Source organism: Trachypithecus francoisi, unplaced genomic scaffold, assembly GCF_009764315.1.
Source record: "Trachypithecus francoisi isolate TF-2019V2 unplaced genomic scaffold, Tfra_2.0 Lachesis_group9, whole genome shotgun sequence".
NCBI lineage: Eukaryota > Metazoa > Chordata > Mammalia > Primates > Cercopithecidae > Trachypithecus > Trachypithecus francoisi.
Window position 1 is genome coordinate 37,324,378 of NW_022681474.1, and position 26,827 is coordinate 37,351,204.

General features: G+C 38.4%; 1 protein-coding gene across 4 annotated transcripts in view; it reads right to left on the bottom strand.

Moving 5' to 3' along the window:
- P4HA1 (prolyl 4-hydroxylase subunit alpha 1) overlaps positions 1-26,827 on the bottom strand; it is a 90,880-nt gene that overhangs the window by 19,298 nt on the left and 44,755 nt on the right. For 2 of the 4 annotated variants that reach the window (XM_033209592.1, XM_033209594.1), the window contains exons 8-10: positions 26,003-26,179; positions 22,950-23,020; positions 1,713-1,812 (exon numbers count right to left, since the gene is read on the bottom strand). In XM_033209592.1, the coding sequence (XP_033065483.1) occupies positions 1,713-1,812; positions 22,950-23,020; positions 26,003-26,179 (348 nt within the window). Of the gene's footprint in view, positions 1-1,712; positions 1,813-22,949; positions 23,021-24,030; positions 24,102-26,002; positions 26,180-26,827 lie in introns of all 4 variants that reach the window. The other 2 variants (XM_033209593.1, XM_033209595.1) reach the window with 1 other exon arrangement.

Consider the following 26,827-nt stretch of genomic DNA (forward strand, 5'->3'; position numbering starts at 1 on the left):
GCCTGTGGTCCCAGCTACTTGGGAGGCTGAGGCAGGAGAATCACTTGAGCCCAGGGAGCAGAGGTCACATTGATCCAAGACTGCACCACTGCACTCCAGTGAGACTGTCTCAAAAAAAAGAAAAACAAAAAAGGTTGAAAAGAAGCAAAAGCAAAAGTATCACCTTTCTAATGAATTTATGAGCTGCATATTGACTGTATCTGTCTTAGAATTTTGCAACCAGGCCAGGCACAGTGCCTCACGCCTGTGATCCCAGCACTTTGGGAGGTCAAGGCACATGGTCAGGAGTTCTTGAACTCCTTGAGGTCAGGAGTTCAAGACCAGCCTGACCAACATGGTGAAACCCTGTCTCTACTAAAAATACAAAATTAGCTCAGTGTGGTGGCGCATGCCTGTAATCCCAGCTACCTGGGAGGCTGAGGCAGGAAAATTGCTTGAACCAGGAGACAGGGGTTGTAGTGAGCCGAGATCATGCCACTGCACTCTAGCCTGGGCCACAGAGCCAGACTCCATCACACACACAAAAAAAATTGCAACCAGAAAGGCTATAATAAAGGCATTGGTTTTTTTTTAGTGCATATGTTGATAATTAAAAAAAAAAAAAAAAATCTAATACAGAAAAGAGAACTCAAATATTTTTAAAAATATTTTTCTATAGGGAGAGACTAAGGAATAGAAATAATGCTGACAAAGGGGAAGACTAAGCTGTTTCTTTTCTCTGGTTTACAGGCCTATGCTTTTTTATTTATTTATTTTTTACTATTGAAACCAAATGAGATTATTATACATTGATTTTATGTTTATTCTCTATAACTAACATTCCTATATATACATGTTTACTACAGATATTCTGAGTCAAGCTGTGATTATGACAGAGTGAAGAATTATTTTGAGACAGCTGCTTTTGATGACAAATGATTTATAGACATAAAAGTAACAGTAGAAAAAGAGAAGTGATATAAAAAGTCCTATGTTTCACTATTACAAATAAAGGAAAACTATTTGCTTAAAAATAAATAAATAAATGAATAAAAAGAAAAAAAAAACCAAAACTATTTTTTAAAACCCACCCTGGCCACTTGACAGGCAAACTGAGGTCTGGGGGATAGAAAAAAAAATTACAGTGTACTTAATATTAGTGATAATGTATTTTTCATTTCCCTAGACATCTATACTCAACAGAGAGAGTTTTCATGTTTTGACAAGAAATTTAAAAGTCACAGAACAATCATAATTTTTCCCATTATTAAAATCACTTTGCATGGTTGCAGCTTACAGGTCACTTTTTAAGGTCCCAAACTATCATGCAAATTGAGGACTACCTGTTCAGTGTAAAGGAAATCTCCTCTGAAGCATCTCTTTTTTTTTTTTTTTTGAGATGGAATCTCGCTCTGTCGCCCGGGCTGGAGTGCAGTGGCCGGATCTCAGCTCTCTGCAAGCTCCACCTCCCGGGTTTACGCCATTCTCTTGCCTCAGCCTCCCAAGCAGCTGAGACTACAGGCGCCCGCCACCTCGCCCGGCTAGTTTTTTGTATTTTTCAGTAGAGACGGAGTTTCACCATGTTAGCCAGGATGGTCTCGATCTCCTGACCTCGTGATCCGCCCGTCTCGGCCTCCCAAAGTGCTGGGATTACCAGCTTGAGCCACTGCGCCCGGCCCCCTGAAGCATCTCTTGAAGAGTAAAAATGACTTAAGGATAATGTGATTACCTACCTGTAATTCCTCTGCTGTGGAAACATCTAGTCCTGTTAGATCTTGTATTCTCATATTAATTCGAGACACCACAGGGTTTTCATAGCCAGAGAGCCAGGCACTAAGAATAAGAAGAATATTAGCTTTATTGATAATGTTTCATTACATGGAGACGAATAGCTGTTATTTTGAAAGCCGTATAATATATAGGACAATAAACCTTTATTGATGGCATTTAGTTCATTTTCTTGCTTACTATCATCTTTATGAATGGATAATGTAATTTTTTTAAAATGTCACATTCTACTGTTAGAGGTTGGGAAGGAAAAAACTAATCAAATTTATTATAACACTTCTATGAAAACAGTTGGATTGATGTAAGGAGGCTACATTGAAAGCCACCTACGTTGAGAACTTCAAAAAATTCTTTAAAAAACCATACCAAACAAAACAACGTTCCTTCCAGGTAAGGTACAGGAACTGACTATGGTGGAAGTCATGGGTACATGACTTCAGCTTGAGGTACATAATGCTAATATTTTGTAAGAAAAAAATTCTGCTTACTGCCTAAATTTTAAAAAGGTACCCAAACACACCTACTGAAGGATGGACAATTATAGGTGTTGGTAAGGATGTGAAGAAACTGGAGCCCTCATACATTGCTGATGGGAATGTAAAAGGTGCAGCCACTTTGGAAAACAGTTTGGTACTTGCTCAAAATGCTAAACACAGCTACCAAATGACCCAGCAATTTACTTCTAGGTATATATCCAAGAGAAATTAAATCTTATGTCCATACAATAACTTGTACAGAATTTTTTATGGCATCATTACATATAATAGCCAAAAAGTTGAAATAACCCAAATATCCATCAATTTATCAATGGAAACATAAAATATGGTATATCTATAAACTGGAATATTATTGTATCACAAAAAGGAATAAAGGTACTGGTGAGGCACAGTGGCTCATGCCTGTAATCCCAGCACGAGGTAGAAAGGTCACTTGAGGCCAGGAGTTTGAGACCAGCCTGGGCAACACAGTGAGACCCCAACTCTACAAAACATTTTTAAAATTAGCTAGGCATGGTGGCATGCACCTGTAGTTCCAGCTACTCTGGCAGCTGAGGCAAGAGCTGCTTGAGCATAGGAGTTTGAGGCTGCAGCGAATTATGATCACACCACTGCACTCCAACCTGGGTGACAGAGTGAGACCCTGTCTCTACATACATGGATGGAACATCATATTAAGTCAAGCCAGATAAAAAGGCCACATGTTATATGCCACTTCTATGAAATATACAGAAGAGGCAAATCCATAGATAATAGAAAATAGATTACTGGTTGCCAGGGGATGGGGCTGGGGGGGATTGGGAAATGACTCCTTATGGGTACAGGATTTTTTTTGAGTGACAAAAATGTTCTGGAATTAGACATTGGTTATAGTTGCACAAGGCTAAAAACCACTGAAATGCATACTTGAAAAGCGTGGATTTTATGATACGGGAACTACATCTCAATTTTAAATGGTACCCCCAAATTCAACTATATCCCTTTTTCACATATGCTTTTAACCAATCAGTCCTTTGCTTTCTTCACTTCTCCTCTCACTGAGCTTTGATTCTATAGCTCATCATTTATAACAACATTCTTTCTAAATGTCTAAACTCAACTGTCTGGCAAAAACAATCCTGAATAAATCTCTTTTCTCCAAGTTTATATCTGTGTCACCAAACCCTACTGGAGAAAGTCATGAAATAGGGCAGCTATGTCCCACTAAAAATTCATGAATACCACCTTCAAATGGGTTCTTCACTTTTACTTCCTCTTCTACTCTGTACCCTAACTCACTTCAGCCTCTCCCTTCACTCAGTAGATAATGTATCTCCTACTTCAGAGGAAATAAATGCCTTTACAATTAAAAATTATTTCCCCAACTCTGTATATCCCTCCAGTTACCCATCTTTCTTTTCCCTCTTCAAGCTAACTTTGTCAGATTCCTAATCTCTGAACTCATTGTAATCTAGCTTTAGTCACTTATATCACTCCCTCAAAACTGCTCTTGATCATGTTACCCATAGCCCTATTGTGCTTCTAAATCTAATGACATTTTTCAATTCTTATTGTATTTGTTCCTTTGGTAACATTTGTGACAACACTCATCCTTTTGGAAACTCTCTCAAACACTCATTCTCCAGGCATTCCTCCAGTGTCTCAGGCTGCTTTGTCTTGGTCTCCTAATTTACAGCCTCCAACACTATATTCTGCCTCCCTGTCAGGACCGCAGCAACATTTCCTCAAGAACGTATTTCCTCTAGCCCTAAGGCTAGCGAGTATGCTCTTCTCTCTGCCCAGAATATTCTTTTTCACTTTGCAAAATTAAGACTTTGGATATCACCTTAGTTACCACTTGTTTAGAGGAGCTTTCCTTTACCTCTCCCCCTGCCAGATGAAGCCAAAGCTTCCAGAGGCAGACAAAGGAAGCGAGCAAGCGTGAGAGAGAGAGAGAGCAAAAGAGAGTGTGTGTGCGTTTCTTTAACAGGAGGAAGACATGGAGAAGAAAGAAGTTTTTACTAACCCAACATGAAACTAACACGACAAACAGGGTGGATTCTTAGATGAATCTAAGGTTTATCCTATATTACTAAAATTACTTGCTTGGTGATCTCTTGCAAATTTTTTGGGACTGGCTGAGTATTATAGAATTCCTCAGTGTAGCAAAAATGGGAAGAATCAAAGTGTTACGGTTACAGCTGCTTAAGTATATTAAGAATTTTCTTCTTCTAATTCTGCCCCAAGTTCCTGGTAGCACTAATCTGGTATATGTCAATGTACCTGTCTTTCCTGCCTGGCACTATTCGATGGATGTCTGAACTTTATAAGCAACCAACCAACTACTGACTTGATTTTTACAGGTAATTGCAATGCTAAATTGGCAAGTATTCTAATAAAGCTTCGAACTAAATGCCTCATGAACAAACTGTTCCTATTCCATCCTGGAACCTATCACCCACAGAGAACCTGTCTTCTGATATCTTCAACTTCCCTCCCTGCTACCAACAACTTTTAAATATCTAGTCTTATCATTTCCTCTTGTACTTTGGTGGAATCATCGTCCTTCAGCCTTATAGAGGCAGACTTTCTATCTATGCTTTTGATACTGTCCTTCCTAACTCTAGATGCCTTACTCCAGCAGTTATTGCCTCCCTTTTATCTTTAATCTCCTCCTTGTCAATGCTTGCTTATTGAAGTCTCCTGCTACCAAAAAAAATACCTTCACTTTAGCCATTCTAGCAAATTACCACTCCAGTCTTTCACTTTACTCCTTTAAAACTGCAAAAGCAAGAAATGCTTATTACATTCCACAAATGATCATGGGACACTGGTTATCTACATGCAAAGAAAGAAGCTCGACTTCTGCTTCACATTATATTAAAAAGAATTACTCAAGATGGATCAAAGACCTAAATGCAAAAGCTAAAATTATAAAAACTGTGGGAAGAAAACACAGGAGGAATCTTTGTGACGTTGGACTAAGAAATGGTGTAGCTATGACATCAAAAGTACAGGCAACAAAAGGAATAAACAGGACATTATCCAAATAAAAACCTTTTGTGCTTCAAAGAATAACATCAGGAAAGTTAAACAGGATGGGCACGGTGGCTCAAATCTGTAATCCCAGCACTTTGGAAAGCCGAGGCAGGAAAATCGCTTGAGTTCAAGACCAGTCTGGGCAACCTAGCAAGACCCTGTCTCCACAAAAAAAGTTTAAAAATTAGCCAGGCATGGTAGCGTGTGCCTGTAGTCCTAGCTACTCATGATGCTGAAGCAGAAGGATTACTTAAGCCCAGGAGTTCAAGGATGCAGGGAGCACAATCACACCACTGCACTCCAGCCTGGGCCCCAGAATGAGAACCTGTCTCTAAAAAAATAAAAATAAAAATTTGTGGTAAAAGATATGTAACATAAAATTAGCCATTTAGACTATTTTTTAAATTATGGTAAAATATATATAATAGAAATTTTTACCATTTTAATTATTTTAAGTGTACAATTCACTGGTGTTAAGTACATTTACAATACCTTGCAACCATCAGCACTATCCATTTTCAGAACTTTTTCATCAAAACCAAATAGAAAACTGTACCCACTGAATAACAACTCCCATCTCTCCCTCCCCCAAACCCCTGGTAACCCTCTATTCTACGTTCCTTCTGTATGGATTTGCCTATTCTAGGTATCTCCTATAATAAGAATCATATAATGTTTGTCAATTCTAGCTTATTTCACTTAACATGTGCTTTCTTTTTTCTTTTTTGGAGACAGGGTCTCACTCCAGTTGCCCAGGCTGGAGTGCAGTGATGCAATCTTGGCTCACTGCAGCCTCAACCTTCCAGGCTCAGATGACTCTTCCACCTAGCCTCCCAGGTAGCTGGGACTAGGAGAAGAAAGAAGTTTTTACTAACCCAACATGAAACTAACTTTATTAGAATACTTTATTAGCTTTTCGAAGCTTTATTAGAATACTTGCCAATTTAGCATTGCAATTACCTGTAAAAATCAAGTCAGTAGTTGGTTGGTTGCTTATAAAGTTCAGACATCCATCGAATAGTGCCAGGCAGGAAAGACAGGTACATTGACATATACCAGATTAGTGCTACCAGGAACTTGGGGCAGAATTAGAAGAAGAAAATTCTTAATATACTTAAGCAGCTGTAACCGTAACACTTTGATTCTTCCCATTTTTGCTACACTGAGGAATTCTATAATACTCAGCCAGTCCCAAAAAATTTTGGTGTGCACCACCAAAATTTTTTGTATTTTTAGTAGAGACAGGGTTTCATCATGGTGACCAGGCTGGTGTAGAACTCCTGGACTAAGGCAATCTGCTTGCCTCCGCCTCCCAAAGTGCTGAGATTACAGGTGTGAGCCACCAAACCCAGCCAACATGATTTTTTCAAGGTTCATCCATGTTCTAAGCAGGATATCAGAATTTTGTTTCCTTTTTTAAGGCTGAATAATATTCTACTATCTATATATACCATATGTTTATCCATTCATTTGGTGATAGACATTTGGGTTGCTTCTAACTTTGGGCTATAGTGAATAAATGCTGTTATGAACATTGGTGTGTATCTGACTCCTTGCTTTAAATTCTTTTGGGTATGTACCTAGAAATAGAATTGCTGGATCACGTGGTAACCCTAAACTTTTTGAGGAGCTCGCAGACTATATTCCACAGCAGTGATATCACTTTATATTCCCATTCCTCACTGCCTTTTAAACTACTGCTTTTAGGAAAAAAAAAAAAAAAATCTAATAACCTCCCAGCACTTTGGGAAGCCAAGGCAGGAGGATCGCTTGAGAACAGGAATTCAAGACCAGTCTGGGAAACATAGACCCTGTCTTTACAAAAAAATAAAAATAAAAAACGAGCAAAGTGTGGTGGCACATGCCTACAGTTTCAGCTACTTAAAGGCTGAGGCAGGAAGATTGCTTGAGCCCAGGAGTTCGAGGTTGCTATGCCCACACCACTACACTCCAACCTTGGCAACAGAATGAGACCTCATCTCTTAAAAAAACAATGGAACAACAACACAAACCTTTAATTCCAGGAGTGGCCATGAAAGTCTACCAATTAAGTACTGGTTAAATAATAGGTTATTTCTAATTTTTCTCTATTATAAACAATATTGTAACAAAAAATGCCGTGTCTATATCTTTGCACACTTGTGGGAGTATCTCTATAGGATAAATTCCTAGATGTGGAATTGCTAAATGACTTTTCCATTTTGATAAATGTCAAATTTCCCTCCAAAACAGTTGCAATGATTTACACCTACCCATTTCATAAAAACCTTGCCAGTTTCAATCCTTTTATTCTTTGACAATCTTAGCAAGGCAAAAATATTTTAATGGTTTAAATTTTTTAAGTTTTTATTTGCACATTTCTTGTTATATCATAACATATCTCGGCCAGGCGCAGTGGCTCACGCCTGTAATCCCAGCACTTTGGGAGGCTCAGGCGGGTGGATCTCTTGAGGTCAGGAGTTCGAGACCAGCCTGACCAATATGGTGAAACCCCGTCTCTACTAAAAATACAAAATTAGCTAGGTGTGATGGTGCACGCCTGTAACCCCAACTACTTGAGAGCCTGAGGTAGGAGAATTGCTTGAACCCGGAGCTGGAGGTTGCAGTGAGCCGACAGCACACCACTGCACTTGACTCTGGGCAACAAGAGCTAAACTCCATCTCAAAAAAAAAAAAAAAAAAAAAAAAAAAACTCAATGAAGGGTTTGAGTCTTAGCAGTTAAAGCCAATGTTGATTGTAGATTAAAAGACAAAAAACAAAAACAAAAAACTGTCAACCTGTCATCTTAATTGTAGTTCTGTTGTAGTTACTACAGAGGAAAATGAATTCTACTGATGCATGGGAAGTTATTTCATTTGACTTTCATGTAAAATCCCCTCCAAAATATAGTAACACTCCATTTTTTTTGAGATGGGGTCTGGTTCTGTCACCCAGGCTAAAGAGCAGTGACGCTATCTTGGCTCACCTTCCACCTCCGGGGCTCAAGCAATCCTCCCACCTCAGGCCTCCCGAGTAACTGGAACTACAGGCATGAACCACCATGCCCGGCTAATTTTTGTATTTTTTGTAGAGATGAGGTTTCACCATGTTGCCCAGGCTGGTCTCAAACTCCTGAGCTCAAGCAATCTACCTGCCTTGACCTCCCAAAGTGCTGGAATTACAGGTGTGAGCCATCACACCTGGCCCAAAATATATTAAGACTTTCCTTAGTTTAAGAACTATCTTCAAGTTATTCATCAGGATCCCATCCTTAACAAACCATTACTGCTAATCTGTCTTCAGTGACATTATTATAGACATATCAGGTTATCTAAAAACTCAGCTCTGAATTTACATTGTAACATTAGTAAAAATTCAATGGAGATCATTATACTGTAATGTATTTTAACTGTCCATTCTTCTAGGACCTGGAAGTCCTACTCCTATGTTAGATTAAATCTTAAGAAATCCAGAGGTTTTTCTTTCTAGTACTCAGTGCTTTAACTGAGTTGGGATTTTTTTTTTTTTTAACATTATAGCATTTAATAGGAAAAACCATTTGAAGATCATTTATCTTTCATATAACTGTAATTGAAAATGTCAACTAATTATACAGTGTTTTTCCCCATAAAACACAATTTAGTGCCAGGAGAAAAAAAGAACTATTTCTTCAGATAACTTTATATGTGTCCTTTTTTTTCCATTAAAAATTAAATAGCCCAAAGTATCTTCCTTTTGGCCTTAATAGCAGGACCTGAGGCCAAAGCTGCGCGTTCAATTAGAGTAACATTTCTATGCTTTTTTCCTTTCTACTGAGTTTCTGCTGTTAAAAAAAAAAAACAAAACAAAACTTTATGATTTTGTAAAATATCACTAGAATGCGCAGAGTAAGGGAGCAACATTCTTACACAGCAAGACTACACTTCTAATATGTGAGTAAGGAAGGCACACTGAAGTAGACAAGACCATTTTGGAGGTTTTCCAGATTGTTACAAAACCTCCAAAGAAAAATGTCAGTTGGCCGGACGCGGTGGCTCAAGCCTGTAATCCCAGCACTTTGGGAGGCCCAGACGGGCGGATCACAAGGTCAGGAGATTGAGACCATCCTGGCTAACACGGTGAAACCCCATCTCTACTAAAAGATACAAAAAACTAGCCGGGCGAGGTGGCGGGCGCCTGTAGTCCCAGCTACTCCAGAGGCTGAGGCAGGAGAATGGCGTAAACCCGGGAGGCGGAGCTTGCAGAGAGCTGAGATCCGGCCACTGCACTCCAGCCTGGGAGACAGAGCCAGACTCCGTCTCAAAAAAAAAAAAAAAAAAAAAGGCCGGGCGCGGTGGCTCAAGCCTGTAATCCCAGCACTTTGGGAGGCCGAGACGGGCGGATCACGAGGTCAGGAGATCGAGACCATCCTGGCTAATACGGTGAAACCCCGTCTCTACTAAAAATACAAAAACTAGCCGGGCGAGGTGGCGGCGCCTGTAGTCCCAGCTACTCGGGAGGCTGAGGCAGGAGAATGGCGGAAACCCGGAAGGCGGAGCTTGCAGTGAGCTGAGATCCGGCCACTGCACTCCAGTCCGGGCGACAGAGCGAGACTCCACCTCAAAAAAAAAAAAAAAAGAAAAAAAAGAAAAAGAAAAATGTCAGTAATATAATTTGAACATGATCACTACCTTCTTCTTCTAACCCGACACACCCATAAAAATATTCTATGATTAGCTAATCTAAAACCACTATATTTTATTTTTTTTTACAAAGGCAAAAGATAAGTCACACCCCAAAATGCCAGTAACAGAGGGCAAATTTTCCAATAATTCTTCTCTAGGTGCTTGGTTAACAAAGGCTAATAATCTAGACTGGGAATTTATCCAGTCCCTTTGCTTCTTAGTGGGAAAATTATACCATAATACTGTACATCCACCCATTTCAGTTATCTCAGTCTGAGTACCACAGTTCAACCCATTAGAGGGCAGTGTTGTTAAAAGTTATGCCGTTAAAAAAAAAAAAAGCTGAATAACTCAAAACTTTTTGTATTTGTTTATATATACTTTAACACTAATTTGCTCCTTAGTAACAAGGTAAACAAAATCTTAAGCCAAAGTATCATATTTATGATATATTTAAGGCCAGGCATGGTGGCTCATGCCTGTAATCCTAGCACTTTGGGAGGCCAAGGTAAGAGGATCACTTGAGCCCAGCCAGGAGTTTAAGACCAGCCTGGGCAACAAAGCAAAACCACATCTCTACAAAAATACAAAAATTAGCTGGCATGGTGGTGTGCACCTGTAGCCCCAGCTACTCAGGAGGCTGAAGTGGGAGGACTGCTTGAGCCCAGGAGGTGGCGGCTGTAGTGAGCCATGATTGTGCCACTGCACTCCAGCCTAGGTGACAGAGTGAGACCCTGTCTCCAAAAGAAAATAAAGTAAAATAAAATACACAAATACATATATAAATATCATGTTACATTTATGATATCATAAATACCATATTGTAGGAAATAATTACTTCAGAGAAAAAAAATGAAAATCACTTCCCCACCAGAATCAAAAAAGTTTTTCTACCACTCTAAATAGATTATTGTTTATTTGCATAAGTTGTTATTTATATTACTTTAACTAGACTTTATGAGTTCACTTAACTATCTTTTCAGGGCACAAAATTGAATGTTTACATTTCAAAAACTTCAAATTCCATTTCTCTGCTCTAGTCAAAATTATTAGCTTTTCCATTTACAAGCTGTAGTAAATTCTTAGAGTTTTTATTTGCTTTTTAATACCGGAAAAGACAGAGATGACTTGCCAAAAGTTAACAGATGGTCAGTAACATAAGTAAAGCCTTTTTTGGCTGGATACAATGACTCGCGCCTGTAATACCAATACTCTGGGAGGCTGATGTGGGAGGATCACTTGAGCCCAGGAGTTTGAGACCAGCCTAGGCTATAGTGAAACCCTGTCTCTACAAAAAAAATTTAAAAATTATCCAAGCATGGTGGTGTGCACCTGTATTCCCAGCTACTCAGGAGGCTGAGGTGGGAAGATCACTTCTGCCCGGGAGTTGGAGGGAGCAGTGAGCTATGATCATGCCACTGGACTTAGGCCCAGATGACAGAGCGAGACCCTGCCTCTATTTTAAAAAACAAAAAACAAAAAAAAGGCCTGTTTTATGGGGTTTTTTGTTTGTTTTTTGAGACAGAGTCTCGCTCTGTTGCCCCGGCTGGCATGCAGTGGCGCAATCTCAGCTCACTGCAAGCTCCACCTCCTGGGTTCATGCTGTACTCCTGCCTCAGCCTCCCGAGTAGCTGGGACCACAGGCCCCGCCACCACACCTGGCTAATTTTTTGTATTTTTAATAGAGACGGGGTTTCACTGTGTTAGCCAGAATGGTCTCGATCTCCTGACCTCGTGATCTGCCCACCTCGGCCTCCCAAAGTGCTGGGATTACAGGCGTGAGCCACCGTGCCCGGCCTGTTTTATGTTTTTTAAATAGCAAAGGAGTTCCAAAAATATCTTGCCAAAAAAATTCTATTTGCTGAAATGCTGGAACAAATTATTACTTCCACTGAAGGTGATGTCATCGCTTAGACAGTTCTCTAAATACAGATATTTGAAATTCCTTTCTAAATCATTCAAAATACAGATGTTCTCAGGCTACAAGGGATTAAACTAACTGACATCAGAACACAAATTTTTTTCCATTTGGCAACTGAGATACATTTTTTCCTTTTTTTGAGACAGAGTTTTGCTCTGTCACCCAGGCTGGAGTGCAGTGGTGCAATCTCAGCTCACTGCAATCTCTGCTTCCCAGGCTCAAGTGATCTTCCCATCTAAGCCTCCTGGGTAGCTGGGACTACAGATGTGCACCACTACTCTCGGCTAATTTTTTTCTTTTTAATTTTTTGTAAATAGAGACAAGGTCTGCTCAGACTGGTCTGAAGCTCCTGGGCTCAAACCATCCTCTCACCTCAGCCTCCCAAAGTGCTGATATTACAGGCATGAGCCACCATGCCTGGCCTTCTAATGCTAGTAGCTAAATACCTTCTGCTGTGATTTATAATATGTAAGAATGGTTGTACATTTCTCAAAAATTCAATAAAACTGCTTGAGCTACAAAACTAGAATATTTAAAAAATAGGTTTGAAATGTTTAGAAATATTTAGTATTTTTTTTTTTAAGTGTATAGATCACTTTCCTACAGTGATTTGTTTTGACTTATTGGCAACAGTCCATTGACTGTGGGCTGGATATTTCTCCAAAAGGGCCATTGTATATATAGAAAATTCCCAAAAAACAGTCTTCCAAAACACTGAATTCATGAATTTTTTTTTTTTTTTTGAGAGGGAGTCTCGCTCTGTCACCAGGCTGGAGTGCAGTGGCACGATCTCGGCTTACTGCAATCTCTTCTCCCGGGTTCAAGCCATTCTCCTGCTTCAGCCTCTTGAGTAGCTGGGATTACAGGTGTGCCACCACACCCAGCAAATTTTTGTATTTTTAGTAGAGATGGAGTTTTACCATGTTTCCCAGGATGGTCTTGATCTCCTGACCTCGTGATCCACCCACCTTGGCCTCCCAAAGTGCTGGGATTACAGGCATGAGCCACCGCTCCCAGCCGTAATTTTGTTTTATATGCTTCCTAGAAGCATGCAAATCTAGAGAATTTAGCTATTTACAAACTTTATGACAAAAAATGTGTAAAACCATGCAATAATCTGATAAAATCTATAACCGTTTATTCTTTATTTTTTTAAAGGATTTTTTTGTAGCTATGAATTAGGTTCTGTAACAGAATGGAAAATTAGCTTAATGTAAAAATTGGGTTAATTATAATGTTCAGAAGCACTGTAAGTCACATATCAAAACATGTCTACGCAAATTAGTTTCTGCAAATCCTTACTACTATTAGTGTTCCTTAAGGATAATTGCTCCTGTGATTAAAATGAAAAGCATATTATGGCAAATTTAAATTTTCTTCTTGTCTTCTAATGGGGTTCAGGACACTCTACCCTAAAATATGGCACTGTATCATTTGAGCAGAAGCAGTCTCTCTGACCTTCTCCTATTCTTTTCCCCTTAAGCAGACCACAAAAGAATTCTCTGGGCTGGGCGTGGCGGCTCACACCTGTAATCCCATCACTTTGGGAGGCTGAGGTGGGTGGATCACGAGGTCAGGAGATCGAGACCATCCTGGCTAACATGGTGAAACCCATCTCTACTAAAAATACAAAAAATTAGCCGGGCAGCGGCGGGCACCTGTAGTCCCAGCTACTCAAGAGGCTGAGGCAGGAGAATGGCGTGAACCTGGGAGGTGGAGCTTGCAGTGAGCCAAGATCGTGCCACTGCACTCCAGCCTGGGAGACAGAGTGAGACTCTGTCTCAAAAAAAAAAAAAAAAGAATTATCTGACCTTCCTCTCAAGCAATGTAAGGCTTTCAATCCAGAAGTATCTTCTCTCTACCTGGAGGAAAGGAACATCCTTATCCTGAGACACAGAGATACCAAGAAGTATCTGAACAAACAGGCTTTGCTAATTTCCCCCCAGTTTATTACCATTAGATCGTATCCTCTTTGTTCATCATATTTCTGCATGACTATCCACTCATCAAACCTAGCATAAAAATACACAGGTTTCTTCCTCTGGGGACAGGGCACAGCTAAACAGAAAGCAGCAGAAACCTCGGCAGAGGTAAATGCCCCTGTCTGACAGCTTTGAAGAGAGCAGTGGATCTCCCAGCATGGAGGTTGAGATCTGACAACGGACAGACTGCCTGCTCAAGTGAGTCCCTGCCCCTGAGTAGCCTAACTGAGAGACATCCCCTACTAGGTGCAGACCGACACCTCACACCTCACACAGTGGGGTACGCCCCTGAGACGAAGCTTCCAGAGTGAGTATCAGACAGCAACACTCACTGTTCAGCAATATGCTATCTTCTGCAGCCTCCGCTGCTGATACCCAGGCAAACAGGATCTGGAGTGGACCTCAAGCAAACTCCAACAGACCTACAGCTGAGGGTCCTGACTGTTAGAAGGAAAACTAACAAACAGAAAGGACACCCACACCAAAACCCCATCAGTATGACACCATCATCAAAGATGAAAGGCAGATAAAACCACAAAGATGGGGAAAAAGCACTGCAGAAAAGCTGAAAATTCAAAAAATCAGAGTGCATCTCCCCCTCCAAAGGAACACAGCTCATCGCCAGCAACAGAACAAAGCTGGATGGAAAATGACTTTGACGAGTCAAGAGAAGCAGGCTTCAGTCGATCAAACTTCTCAGAACTAGAGGAACTACATAATCAGCACAAAGAAACTAAAAACCTTGAAACAAGATTTGACCAATGGCTAACTAGAATAACCAATGTAGAGAAGTCCTTAAAAGAACTGACAGAGATGGGGCCGGGCGCAGTGGCTCAAGCCTGTAATTCCAGCACTTTGGGAGGCCGAGACGGGCGGATCACGAGGTCAGGAGATCGAGACCATCCTGGCTAACACAGTGAAACCCCGTCTCTACTAAAAAATACAAAAAAAAAAAACTAGCCGGGCAAGGTGGCGGGCGCCTGTAGTCCCAGCTACTCGGGAGGCTGAGGCAGGAGAATGGCATAAACCCAGGAGGCGGAGCTTGCAGTGAGCTGAGATCCGGCCACTGCACTCCAGCTTGGGCGACAGAGCTAGACTCCGTCTCAAAAAAAAAAAAAAAAAGAACTAACAGAGATGAAAACCGTAACATGAGAACTACGTGACAAAAGCACAAGCTTCAGTAACCGACTCGATCAACTGGAAGAAAGAGTATCAGCGACTGAAGATTAAATGAATGAAATGAAGCGAGAAGAGAAGTGTAGAGAAAAAAGAGTAAAAAGAAATGAACAAAGCCTCCAAGAAATATGGGATTATGTGAAAAGACCAAATCTACGTCTGATTGGAGTCCCTGAAAGTGACGGGGAAAACGGAATCAAGTTGGAAAACACTCTGCAGGATATCATCCAGAACTTCCCCAACCTAGTAAGGCAGGCCAACATTCAAATTCAGGAAATACAGAGAACACCACAAAGATACTCCTCGAGAAGAGCAACTCCAAGATACATAATTGTCAGATTCACCAAAGTTGAAATGAAGGAAAAACTGTTAAGGGCAGCCAGAAAGGTCGGGTTACACACAAAGGGAAGCCCATCAGACTAACAGCAGATCTCTCGGCAGAAACTCTCCAAGCCAGAAGACAGTGGTGGCCAATATTCAACATTCTTAAAGAAAAGAATTTTCAACACAGAATTTCATATCCAGCCAAACTAAGTTTCAAAAGTGAAGGAGAAATAAAATCCTTTACAGAGAAGCAAATGCTTAGAGATTTTGTCACCACCAGGCCTGCCCTACAAGAGATCCTGCAGGAAGCACTAAACATGGAAAGGAACAACAGGTACCAGCCATTGCAAAAACATGTCAAAATGTAAAGTCCATCAATGCTAGGAAGAAACTGCATCAACTAGCGAGCAAAATAACCAGCTAATACCATAATGACAGGATCAAGTTCACACATAACAATATTAACCTTAAATGTAAATGGACTAAATGGTCCAACTAAAAGACACACACTGGCAAATTGGATAAAGAGTCAAGACCCGGCCGGGCGCGGTGGCTCAAGCCTGTAATCCCAGCACTTTGGGAGGCCGAGGTGGGCGGATCACGAGGTCAGGAGATCGAGACCATCCTGGCTAACACAGTGAAACCCCGTCTCTACTAAAAAATACAAAAAACTAGCCGGGCGAGGTGGCGGGCGCCTGTAGTCCCAGCTACTCGGGAGGCTGAGGCAGGAGAATGGCGTGAACCCGGGAGGCGGAGCTTGCAGTGAGCTGAGATCCGGCCACTGCACTCCAGCTTGGGCGACAGAGCGAGACTCCGTCTCAAAAAAAAAAAAAAAAGAGTCAAGACCCATCAGTTTGCTGTATTCAGGAGACCCATCTAACATGCAGAGACACACATAGGCTCAAAATGAAGGGATGGAGGAAGATCTACCAAGCAAATGGAAAAACAAAAAAAAGCAGGGGTTGCAATCCTAGTCTCTGATAAAACAGACTTTCATCAAAGATCAAAAAAGACAAAGAAGGCCATTACATAATGGTAAAGGGAGAGCTAACTATCCTAAATATATATGCACCCAATACAGGAGCACCCAGATTCATAAAGCAAGTCCTTAGAGACTTACAAAGAGACTTAGACTCCCATACAATAATAATGGGAGATTTTAACACCCCACTGTCAACATTAGACAGATCAATGAGACAGAAAGTTAACAAGGATATCCAGGAATTGAACTCAACTCTGCACCAAGCGGACCTAATAGACATCTACAGAACTCTCCACCCCAAATCAACAGAATATACATTCTTCTCAGCACCGTATCACACTTATTCCAAAATTGACCACATAGTTGGAAGTAAAGCACTCCTTAGCAAATGTAAAAGAACAGAAATTATAACAAACTGTCTCTCAGACCACAGTGCAATCAAACTAGAACTCAGGACTAAGAAACTCAATCAAAACCGCTCAACTACATGGAAACTGAACAACCTGCTCCTGAATGACTACTGGGTACATAACGAAATGAAGGCAGAAATAAAGATGTTCTTTGAAACCAATGAGAACAAAGATACAACATACCAGAATCTCTGGGACACATTTAAAGCAGTGTGTAGAGGGAAATTTATAGCACTAAATGCCCACAAGAGAAAGCTGGAAAGATCTAAAATGGACACTCTAACATCACAATTAAAAGAACTGGAGAAGCAAGAGCAAACACATGCAAAAGCTAGCAGGGGCAAGAAATAACAAAGATCAGAGCAGAACTGAAGGAGATAGAGACACAAAAAAACCCTCCAAAAAAATCAATGAATCCAGGAGCTGGTTTTCTGAAAAGATCAACAAAATTGATAGACTGCTAGCAAGACTAATAAAGAAGAAAAGAGAGAAGAATCAAATAGACACAATAAAAAATGATAAAGGGGATATCACCACCAACCCCACAGAAATACAAACTACCATCAGAGAATACTATAAACATTTTTATAGTATAAAAATACTATAAACATTTTATAGTATAAAAATACTAAAACATTTTTATAGTATAAAAATACAAAACATTTTTATAGTATAAAAATACTATAAACATTTTTATATATAAAAATACTATAACATTTTTATAGTAAAAATACTATAAACATTTTTATAGTATAAAAATACTATAAACATTTTAATAGTATAAAATACTATAAACATTTTTATAGTATAAAAATACTATAAATGCAATAAACTAGAAAATCTAGAAGAAATGGATAATTTCCTGGACACTTACACTCTCCCAAGACTAAACCAGGAAGAAGTTGAATCCCTGAATAGACCAATAGCAGGCTCTGAAATTCAGGCAATAATTAATAGCCTACCAACCAAAAAAAGTTCAGGAGCAGACGGATTCACAGCCGAATTCTACCAGAGGTACAAGGAGGAGTTGGTACCATTCCTTCTGAAACTATAATAGAAAAAGAGGGAATCCTCCCTAACTCATTTTACGAGGCCAACATCATCCTGATACCAAAGCCTGGCAGAGATACAACAAAAAAAGAGAATTTTAGACCAATATACCTGATGAACATCGATGCAAAAATCCTCAATAAAATACTGGCAAACCAAATCCAGCAGCACATCAAAAAGCTTATCTACCATGATCAAGTGGGCTTCATCCCTGGGATGCAAGGCTGGTTCAACATACACAAATCAATAAACATAATCCAGCATATAAACAGAACCAAAGACAAAAACCACATGATTATCTCAATAGATGCAGAAAAGCCCTTGACAAAATTCAACAGCCCTTCATGCTAAAAACTCTCAATAAATTCGGTATTGATAGAACGTATCTCAAAATAATAAGAGCTATTCATGACAAACCCACAGCCAATATCATACTGAATGGGCAAAAGCTGGAAGCATTCCCTTTGAAAACTGGCACAAGACAGGGATGCCCTCTCTCACCACTCCTATTCAACATAGTGTTGGAAGTTCTGGCCAGGGCAATCAGGCAGGAGAAAGAAAGAAAGGGTATTCAATTAGGAAAAGAGGAAGTCAAACTGTCCTTGTTTGCAGATGACATGATTGTATATTTAGAATACCCCATTGTCTCAGCCCAAAATCTCCTTAAGCTGATAAGCAACTTCAGCAAACTCTCAGGATACAAAATCAATGTGCAAAAATCACAAGCATTCTTATACACCAGTAACAGACAAACAGAGCCAAATCATGAATGAACTCCCATTCACAATAGCTTTAAAGAGAGTAAAATACCTAGGAATCCAACTTACAAGGGATGTAAAGGACCTCTTCAAGGAGAACTACAAACCACTGCTCAGTGAAATAAAAGAGGACACAAACAAATGGAAGAACATACCATGCTCATGGATAGGAAGAATCAATATCGTGAAAATGGCCATAATGCCCAAGGTAATTTACAGATTCAATGTCATCCCCATTAAGCTACCAATGACTTTCTTCACAGAACTGGAAAAAACTGCTTTAAAGTGCATATGGAACAAAAAAAGAGCCCGCATTGCCAAGACAATCCTAAGCCAAAAGAACAAAGCTGGAGGCATCATGCTACCTGACTTCAAACTATACTACGAGGCTACGGTAACCAAAACAGCATGGTAGTGGTACCAAAACAGAGATATAGACCAATGGAACAGAACAGAGCCCTCAGAAATAATACCACACATCTACAGCCATCTGATCTTTGACAAATCTGACAAAAACAAGAAATGGGGAAAGGATTCCCTATTTAATAAATGGTGCTGGGAAAATTGGCTAGCCGTAAGTAGAAAGCTGAAACTGGATCCTTTCCTTACTCCTTATATGAAAATTAATTCGAGATGGATTAGAGACTTAAATGTTAGACCTAAAACCATAAAAACCCTAGAAGAAAACCTAGGTAATACCATTCAGGACATAGGCATGGGCAAGGACTTCATGACTAAAACACCAAAAGCAATGGCAACAAAAGTCAAAATTTAGAAATGGTATCTAATTAAACTAAAGAGCTTCTGCACAGCAAAAGAAACTACGATCAGCTTCTGCACAGCAAAAGAAACTACCATCAGGCAACCTACAGAATGGGAGAAAATTTTTGCAATCTACTTATCTGACAAAGGGCTAATATCCAGAACCTATAAAGAACTCAATCAAATCGACAAGAAAAAAACAGCCCCATCAAAAAGTGGGCAAAGGATATGAACAGACACTTCTCAAAAGAAGACACTCATACAGCCAACAGACACATGAAAAAATGCTCATCATCACTCACCATCAGAGAAATGCAAATCAAAACCACAATGAGATACCATCTCATACCAGTTAGAATGGCAATCATTAAAAAATCAGGAAACAACAGGTGCTGGAGAGGATGTGGAGAAATAGGAACACTTTTACACTGTTGGTGGGACTGTAAACTAGTTCAACCATTGTGGAAAACAGTGTGGCGATTCCTCAAGGATGTACAACTAGAAATACCATTTGACCCAGCCATCCCATTACTGGGGATATACCCAAAGGATTATAAGTCATGCTGCTATAAAGACACATGCACGCGTATGTTTATTGCGGCACTATTCACAATAGCAAAGACTTGGAATCAACCCAAACATCCATCAGTGACAGACTGGATTAAGAAAATGGGGCACATATACACCATGGAATACTACGCAGCCATAGAAAAGGATGAGTTTGTGTCCTTTGTAGGGACATGGATGCAGCTGGAAACCATCATTCTCAGCAAACTATCGCAAGAACAGAAAACCAAATACCGCATGTCTCACTCATAGGTGGGAATTGAACAATGAGATCACTTGGACACAGGAAGGGGAACATCACACACTGGGTCCTATGGGGAGGGGGGAGGGGGAAGGAATAGTTAGGAGATATACCTAACGTAAATGACAAGTTATGGGTGCAGCACACCAACATGGCACATGTATACATATGTAACAAACCTGCACGTTGTGCACATGTACCCTAGAACTTAAAGTATAATAATAATTTTTAAAAAAAGAAAAAATGAATAAGACCTACTGTTTGATAGCACAACAGGGTGACTAGAGTCAATAGCAAGTTAACTCTAAAATAACTTAAAGAGAGTTTGCAACTCAATGGATAAATGCTTGAGGGGATGGATACCCCATTCTCCATGATATGATTATTTCACATTGTATACCTGGTAACAAAACATTTTCTGTACCCCATAAATACATACACCTACTACGTACCCATAAAAATTAAAAATTTTTAAAAAGTTTAAAACTAAACGGTCATCTACTTGTTATTTTTCTGACAGATGTAAATTTGATTCTTGTTAGTTCAATTTGTGTTGAGCTAAAACTAGAAACTATCTTTTATTTGTAGAAATGAAAGAAAAATGAAAGTTTATATTCATCCTGGTTTTTAAAAAGTTAGAAATGTTCATTACAAATACCTCCCCAAAGTGTTCTAGAGAGGATTTAATGGGATACTCTAAAGTTTTCAACATAATTCTTGAATAATATGAGTTTCTCAATAAACATTAAAAAAAAAAATACACAGGTTTCCCTGTTTCTTTGGGTGCTTATTTTTTTCTATGTCTTTTCTTTTTTTGAGACAGGGTCTTACTCTGTCACCCTGGCTGGAGTGCAGTGTTGTGCTCATGGCTCACTGTATCCTCAACCTCCTCAGGCTCAAGTGATCCTCCTCCCACCTCAGCCTCCCAAGTAACTGGGTCTACAGGTACATGCCACAACACCTGGCTAATTTTTTTGTATTTTTTGTAGAGATGGAGTTTTACCATGTTGCTCAGGCTGGGGTCTTCATTTCTAAAGGCTTCTTGTCATGTAAATTTTGTATTAAATAAATTTGTATGCTTTTCTCTTGTTAATCTGTCTTTTGGTATAGGGGTCTCAGCTATGAAGCTAGTGATAGGCAAGAAAAAAACTTTTTCTCTCTTACTGGGGCAAAAGGGCAGGTGGTGTTATACAGCAGAGACAAGAAACCAAGACATGTGTACAGTAATGTTTAAGGGTAATATATAAAAGGCATATGGTTCTGCCCAAAAAAGAAAAAGGAAATGCTGAATCAATGCATTTGGTCCAGCCTCATCTTTCTGTCTTTTTGAAAACAGCAGTACTCTTCAAAATTTCTCTGAGTACCTCCTAAAATGCTTGTTAAAAATCTATGTTCGCCTTTGCATAATTTTTTTAGTTGACAACTAAAATTTTTCATAATTTAGTTTCAAATGATTTAATTCTGTCATATTGAAAATGTCAGTAATTTCTAAAACATGATTACTTTAAAAATGTATCCACTGCAGTCTAAATACCATAATGATTTGCTATCCATCATCATCCACTTAAAATATGTGAACAAAATTTTTTTTAAATACTTGGACATTTTACTTCTTTTTTATTTCTTGATGGTACATTTTCATTCCATTCTTATTCTAGAACAGTGATTCTCAACAGGGGTGGAGTCACTAGAGGTAGTGGGAGGTATTTTACCTACCAGGGGACATTTGACAATGTCTGGAGACATTTTTGATTGTCACAAATTAAGGAAGAGTGCTACAGGCATCTAGTGAACCACAGATGCTATTAAACATCCTATAAAGCTGAAGATAGCCCCCAACAACAAGAATTATCTGACTCAAAATGTCAATAGTATTACTGACAAGGTTAAACCTTGTCCTACAGTGACACATTTTTATGCCTGAAAATCTTTTATCACATTATACTTCTCTATATTAAAAATATTTATACAATTAACAAAAATATGAATTTCCTAAAACAAAAAGTCTGCGTTAAAGTCCTATAACAAGGCTGTGTTAAAGATAGTATCTTCTGGATTGTTACTATAATTATTATTCACATATGTTAATCTAAATAACATGACTAAATAATCAATATCAAATATACACAAGTGAAAATATATTAAGATGTTCCTAATGAGATGGATGGGGTTTATGTTTGTTATATTTCATTAGTTATTGTGTCTGTGGATAAATATTCTAATTGTTAGAATAAAAATTCAGCACAAAGATATTTCTATTTTCATGAGAGCCGAGAAAGCTTCACAAGTAGATGGAAAAGGAGTTCTACTGTAATAATGTCACCCAATTCTGTGAGCTCTAAGTTACACAGTGAACTCTTTTTAAAAAATTATTTTAGTGATCAATCAACAAACAACCTAATAAGATTCTCTTTAAACATTGTTAAAAGCAAGGAACTTGCAAAGCTTTGTTATATAGTCATTCAAGGCACTTACTTACACAATACCTGCAGCTACTGGGTGACCCTGAGATTTTTAAACCCCTGCTTTACTACAGAGTCCAAAAGAGGCCTTGTTTAATGAAGGGAATTTGGGAACTTCTCTTAGTTCAATATGAGAACACATTTCATTTATCAAAGTTTGGGGAGCCTCAACAGACATTTTATAAGTTAATGTTGCTTTGGAAAACCTCTATTAACTGCCCATAACCATGTTTATTAGTCCATCATGAAAACTCCAGCACAGATATTATCAAGTATCTATGCTTAACCGCCTAGGTCTTAGAAACGATATCATGAGTTTTCAGAAAATTAGATTCCCAAGAAAGAAATGGTCCAAATATGACTGAAGTTCTCTCCATTACTCCCTTACCTCTTAGATACTCTGTACTGTGCTGTGGTCAATTTTCCAGTCTCAGGGTCATGTACTGTAGCTCGGCTCAGCTACAAAAAAAGAGAAAGGACAAGGACTTACTCCAGTAGCAGGCAATTTTGGGCTTTTTGTTTGTTTTGTTTTGCCAAGCCACAGGTGATTGGAAGGGTTCAGATTGGTCTGGATGGTGGGTAATGGTCTCAAATCCACAAAAACATTTAGAAAGGTGGCAGTAAGAACAGCCACTTCCAAATCAAGAGAAAATGAGTTGACAGATTTTTGTTGTAGATTTATTGTCCTTTCACTTTTTTTTTTTTTTAAATCATTTGAAGCTGTATGTAAATGATTTACAGCACTGGGTTTCACAGAAACTTTCTCAGATCTAGAAGTTATTTAAATATTTTGAAAAAAAAATAGTAGACTCCTTAAATTCATTTTTTAAAACTCTCACTGAGATAAAACTGTTTTCAAATCTTTCTGGCAAAGTAAAAGGCAACTAAGTTTACAACTAATTTCTGGAAGACAGAGCTCAGAAGTGTAATTCTGTTCTTCCTACTGCCAACTTTTGAGTCAGCGAATTTTTTTAAATAAAAAACTCCAACAGGAGGAATACAGATTACTACATAATGACAACGGTATTTTACAAGATGTATGAACAAATGCCAACACAATCACCATGAAGGAGGATGTGAATCACTGCAGTATTTATGAATGTGAGAAAACTGCATAGGTGAAGACTACCACTCCCAGATTCAGGAGTCTGCTGCTTTATTTCCCCTTTTGGCAACAAAAGGGAAAAAGGAAAGTATCAGGCCACTTCCTGGATATTTGACACCTGATCTGAAGAAAGATAAAAAGCATATTAATTCCAGAAAAATAACATACCAATTAAAGATTAAAAACAGAACTTCTAGTGAAGGAGAAAGACCTGTGAAACACAAAGCAGTTTACCCATGCGTATCCTGTGGTGGTAACTTGAGCTGGTGACTGAAAATGACCTACTTCCCTTAAATGAATAATTCCTGAAGGATGTACAAAACACTCATTAGAGGGCAAAATATGCAGCATACACATCTCTTACCTTTTGCTAATTCTGTAATGTACCGTCTCCAAGTCTCCTGTTATTGGGTTTGAAATGGTGGCTCGCCTCAGCTGTGAAGCCAACCATCAAAATAGTTGCATTACAAGACAAAAAATTGAATCACATTTACCCAACCAGTCAGAATTCCGGGGTTTTTACAAAGGAGGCTAAAAAGAGAAAATAACTCCATACACTTCCAGTCACCTTGTGCTGAGCCTTGAATGCCAGTTAGTTTTTTAGGTTTTGGGTTTTTTTTTTCTCAATTTTTTGTTTGTTTTGCATAGATGGAGGACATACAAACAAGAGAGATTGGAAATTAAATTTCTTTCAATCGTGAAAGGACATGACAGTGAGAAAAAGAGACATTTCTGAAATTTGAAGTCTAATTTACAGTTAAAAGAATGACCATCTGGGGGTGGGGAGAGAAGGGGAAAAAAAATAAGAATGGCTATTTGCAATTAATGATCCATTCCAAAATCTCTGACTTCAATTTTTTTTAGTGATGGAACTGTTTGCAAAGGTTAATGTTTTAAATTCATTTTAAGGTCAATCTTTTGTCCCTTCAAGATATCCACTTATTAACATATATAGTGAAATAATCTTGGACTGAGAACAAAGGCAGAGGAAAAGAACTCATAAATGTTAAAAACAGTAAGAAAGAGGAGACAGCCTAGATAATAATTTCAATTTTTTTTTAATGGAAGGATGATTCTGAGGTTGTAAGAGCATGAAATTTTATTGCCATTAAATTTATTGACCAAAAACAATCCAAATTGAGGAATCTCCAGAATACAACTTGATCTTCAAGCTGAAATGAATTAATTACCTTGGATGGCAACAATAATACATATTAATGTCAGACCAGTGTTTTGCATTTATAATGTAATCTTTGGCCAAAAAAAAAAAGAAAGAAAAAAAACCCACCAATTTGGAGAAGCAGTAAAACTCTAAAAGAAATTCTAAGTTCATTTTGTAGTATAGATATCCCAGATAATTCAAACCTTTGATATAATAAGGGTTAACAAACTATGGCCACAGACCAAATTCAGCCTGCTGTCTGTCACTGGAAATATAATTTTACTGTAATATAGCCACACTCTTTCATTTACATATTTTCTTTGGCTGCTTTTGCACTATAATGGCAGAACTAAATAGTCACCACAGAGATCATATGGCCTCCAAAGCCTAAAAAATATCTAACATTGACCTTTATGGAAAAAATCTGCCAACTCCTTTGTAGTAAGAGAGCAAGGCATGCCTAGAATTTATTCAACAATCTCTTTATGAAAGTGATGGCAGCTTGTACTTTACTATCAAGAAGACCAAATATGTTTTAAGAACAAGCTGATGGGGGAAAAGGCAAGAGCATAAAGGGTAGTCTTTTCCACATTCTCACTAACGAAGAGTTTTCATGCAAAACACTAAGCTTACAGATTGGGTTTATATTAGATTCTTTTTCTTTTAAGATAAATTATGTGGGTTAAAGTCAGAAAACTATCACCATTTCAAATTAACATAATGGTTGTGCCCAATTATATCCTGTTATAATAGTAATAATGTGCCTAAAAGGGAATAAAAATACTTCCATGGTATTCTTTCAATAAAAATACAGAAGTTATGAAGAAGCTGGGCTTTGAGTAGCCTCTGAGATTAGAAGACTCCAAAATATATAGAAAAGTTTATCAGGAAGACAGTGAAACACAAATTTGTTAACGGTGAATAAAAATCTCGTCAATAATTTTCATAATTCAGTGCTTAAAACCCAGCTGAAGGGTATATTACTTGTGTTGATAACAAACGGAAAAACTGGCATAAACAGAGCATCATTAGTAATTCCATTATGCTGAGGCAACAATATCTTTAAAAAATCTGTGGCGTTATTAGTATATCAATTATCCTATTTTCTTACAAAGAAAAATTGATACAAAGGTACAGTATATTGAGGAGAAATTAAAAAAAAAACATTATTTACCCTTGGTTTTGCTAGGTCTTTGACGATTTCAATTTCGGCATCAGAAATAATATCATGGAAGCGAATAATACGAGGCTTGTCCCATTCATCCTCCTGTTTAGCTGGAGCCAGAATAAATTTAGGATTCCGGTTTCCATCATGGTAGCGGCAAAAGAGTTTTTTCTGTCTCCGAGGGGTCTAGAGTTAAGAATATGATGAATATATTAGAATAATACTTTTAATATCTATTCCCATGCAGATAAAAGACAATAATCATGCTTGCATATACAGAGTATCTCTGGAAAAATAGACAAAAGAAGCAGTACACTGCAAATATTGTGCCTCAAACAAGATGTTCAGAATTTTAAATACAGTATTAATGATGATTTTCTGGGTGAGAGAGGCGAGGTCTTAAATAAGTTGAAATGTTTAAATATGAAAAAAATAATGCCATGTTTATGAAAATATTAAATGCCCGGCATTGCTCTAAATGGCACAAAGTAATTGGCAAGCACCCAGAGACAAAAAGTTTCTAGAAAAAAAAAAAACTAGGTTTTCCTAAACACTTCACAGTTAAATGCTTGTGGCAAAAAAAAAAAAAAAAAAAAGGAAAATTTTAAGGGCAAAATAAAAAATGGACAGCTCTGAAAAAGAAAAAAGTTATTAAACAAAGATGCCAGATGCTTTTATTAGGCAGTATAAAAATAGAGCAGTCAACAAAACAAATTCCCCTCAATCATCTATGTATTTTAATTAATAAGTTATTTTGTTGCCTACTTCTCTTAATTAAACAAGTATGTCAGGCCTGGCATGGTGGCTCATGCCTATAACCTCAGTACTTTGGGA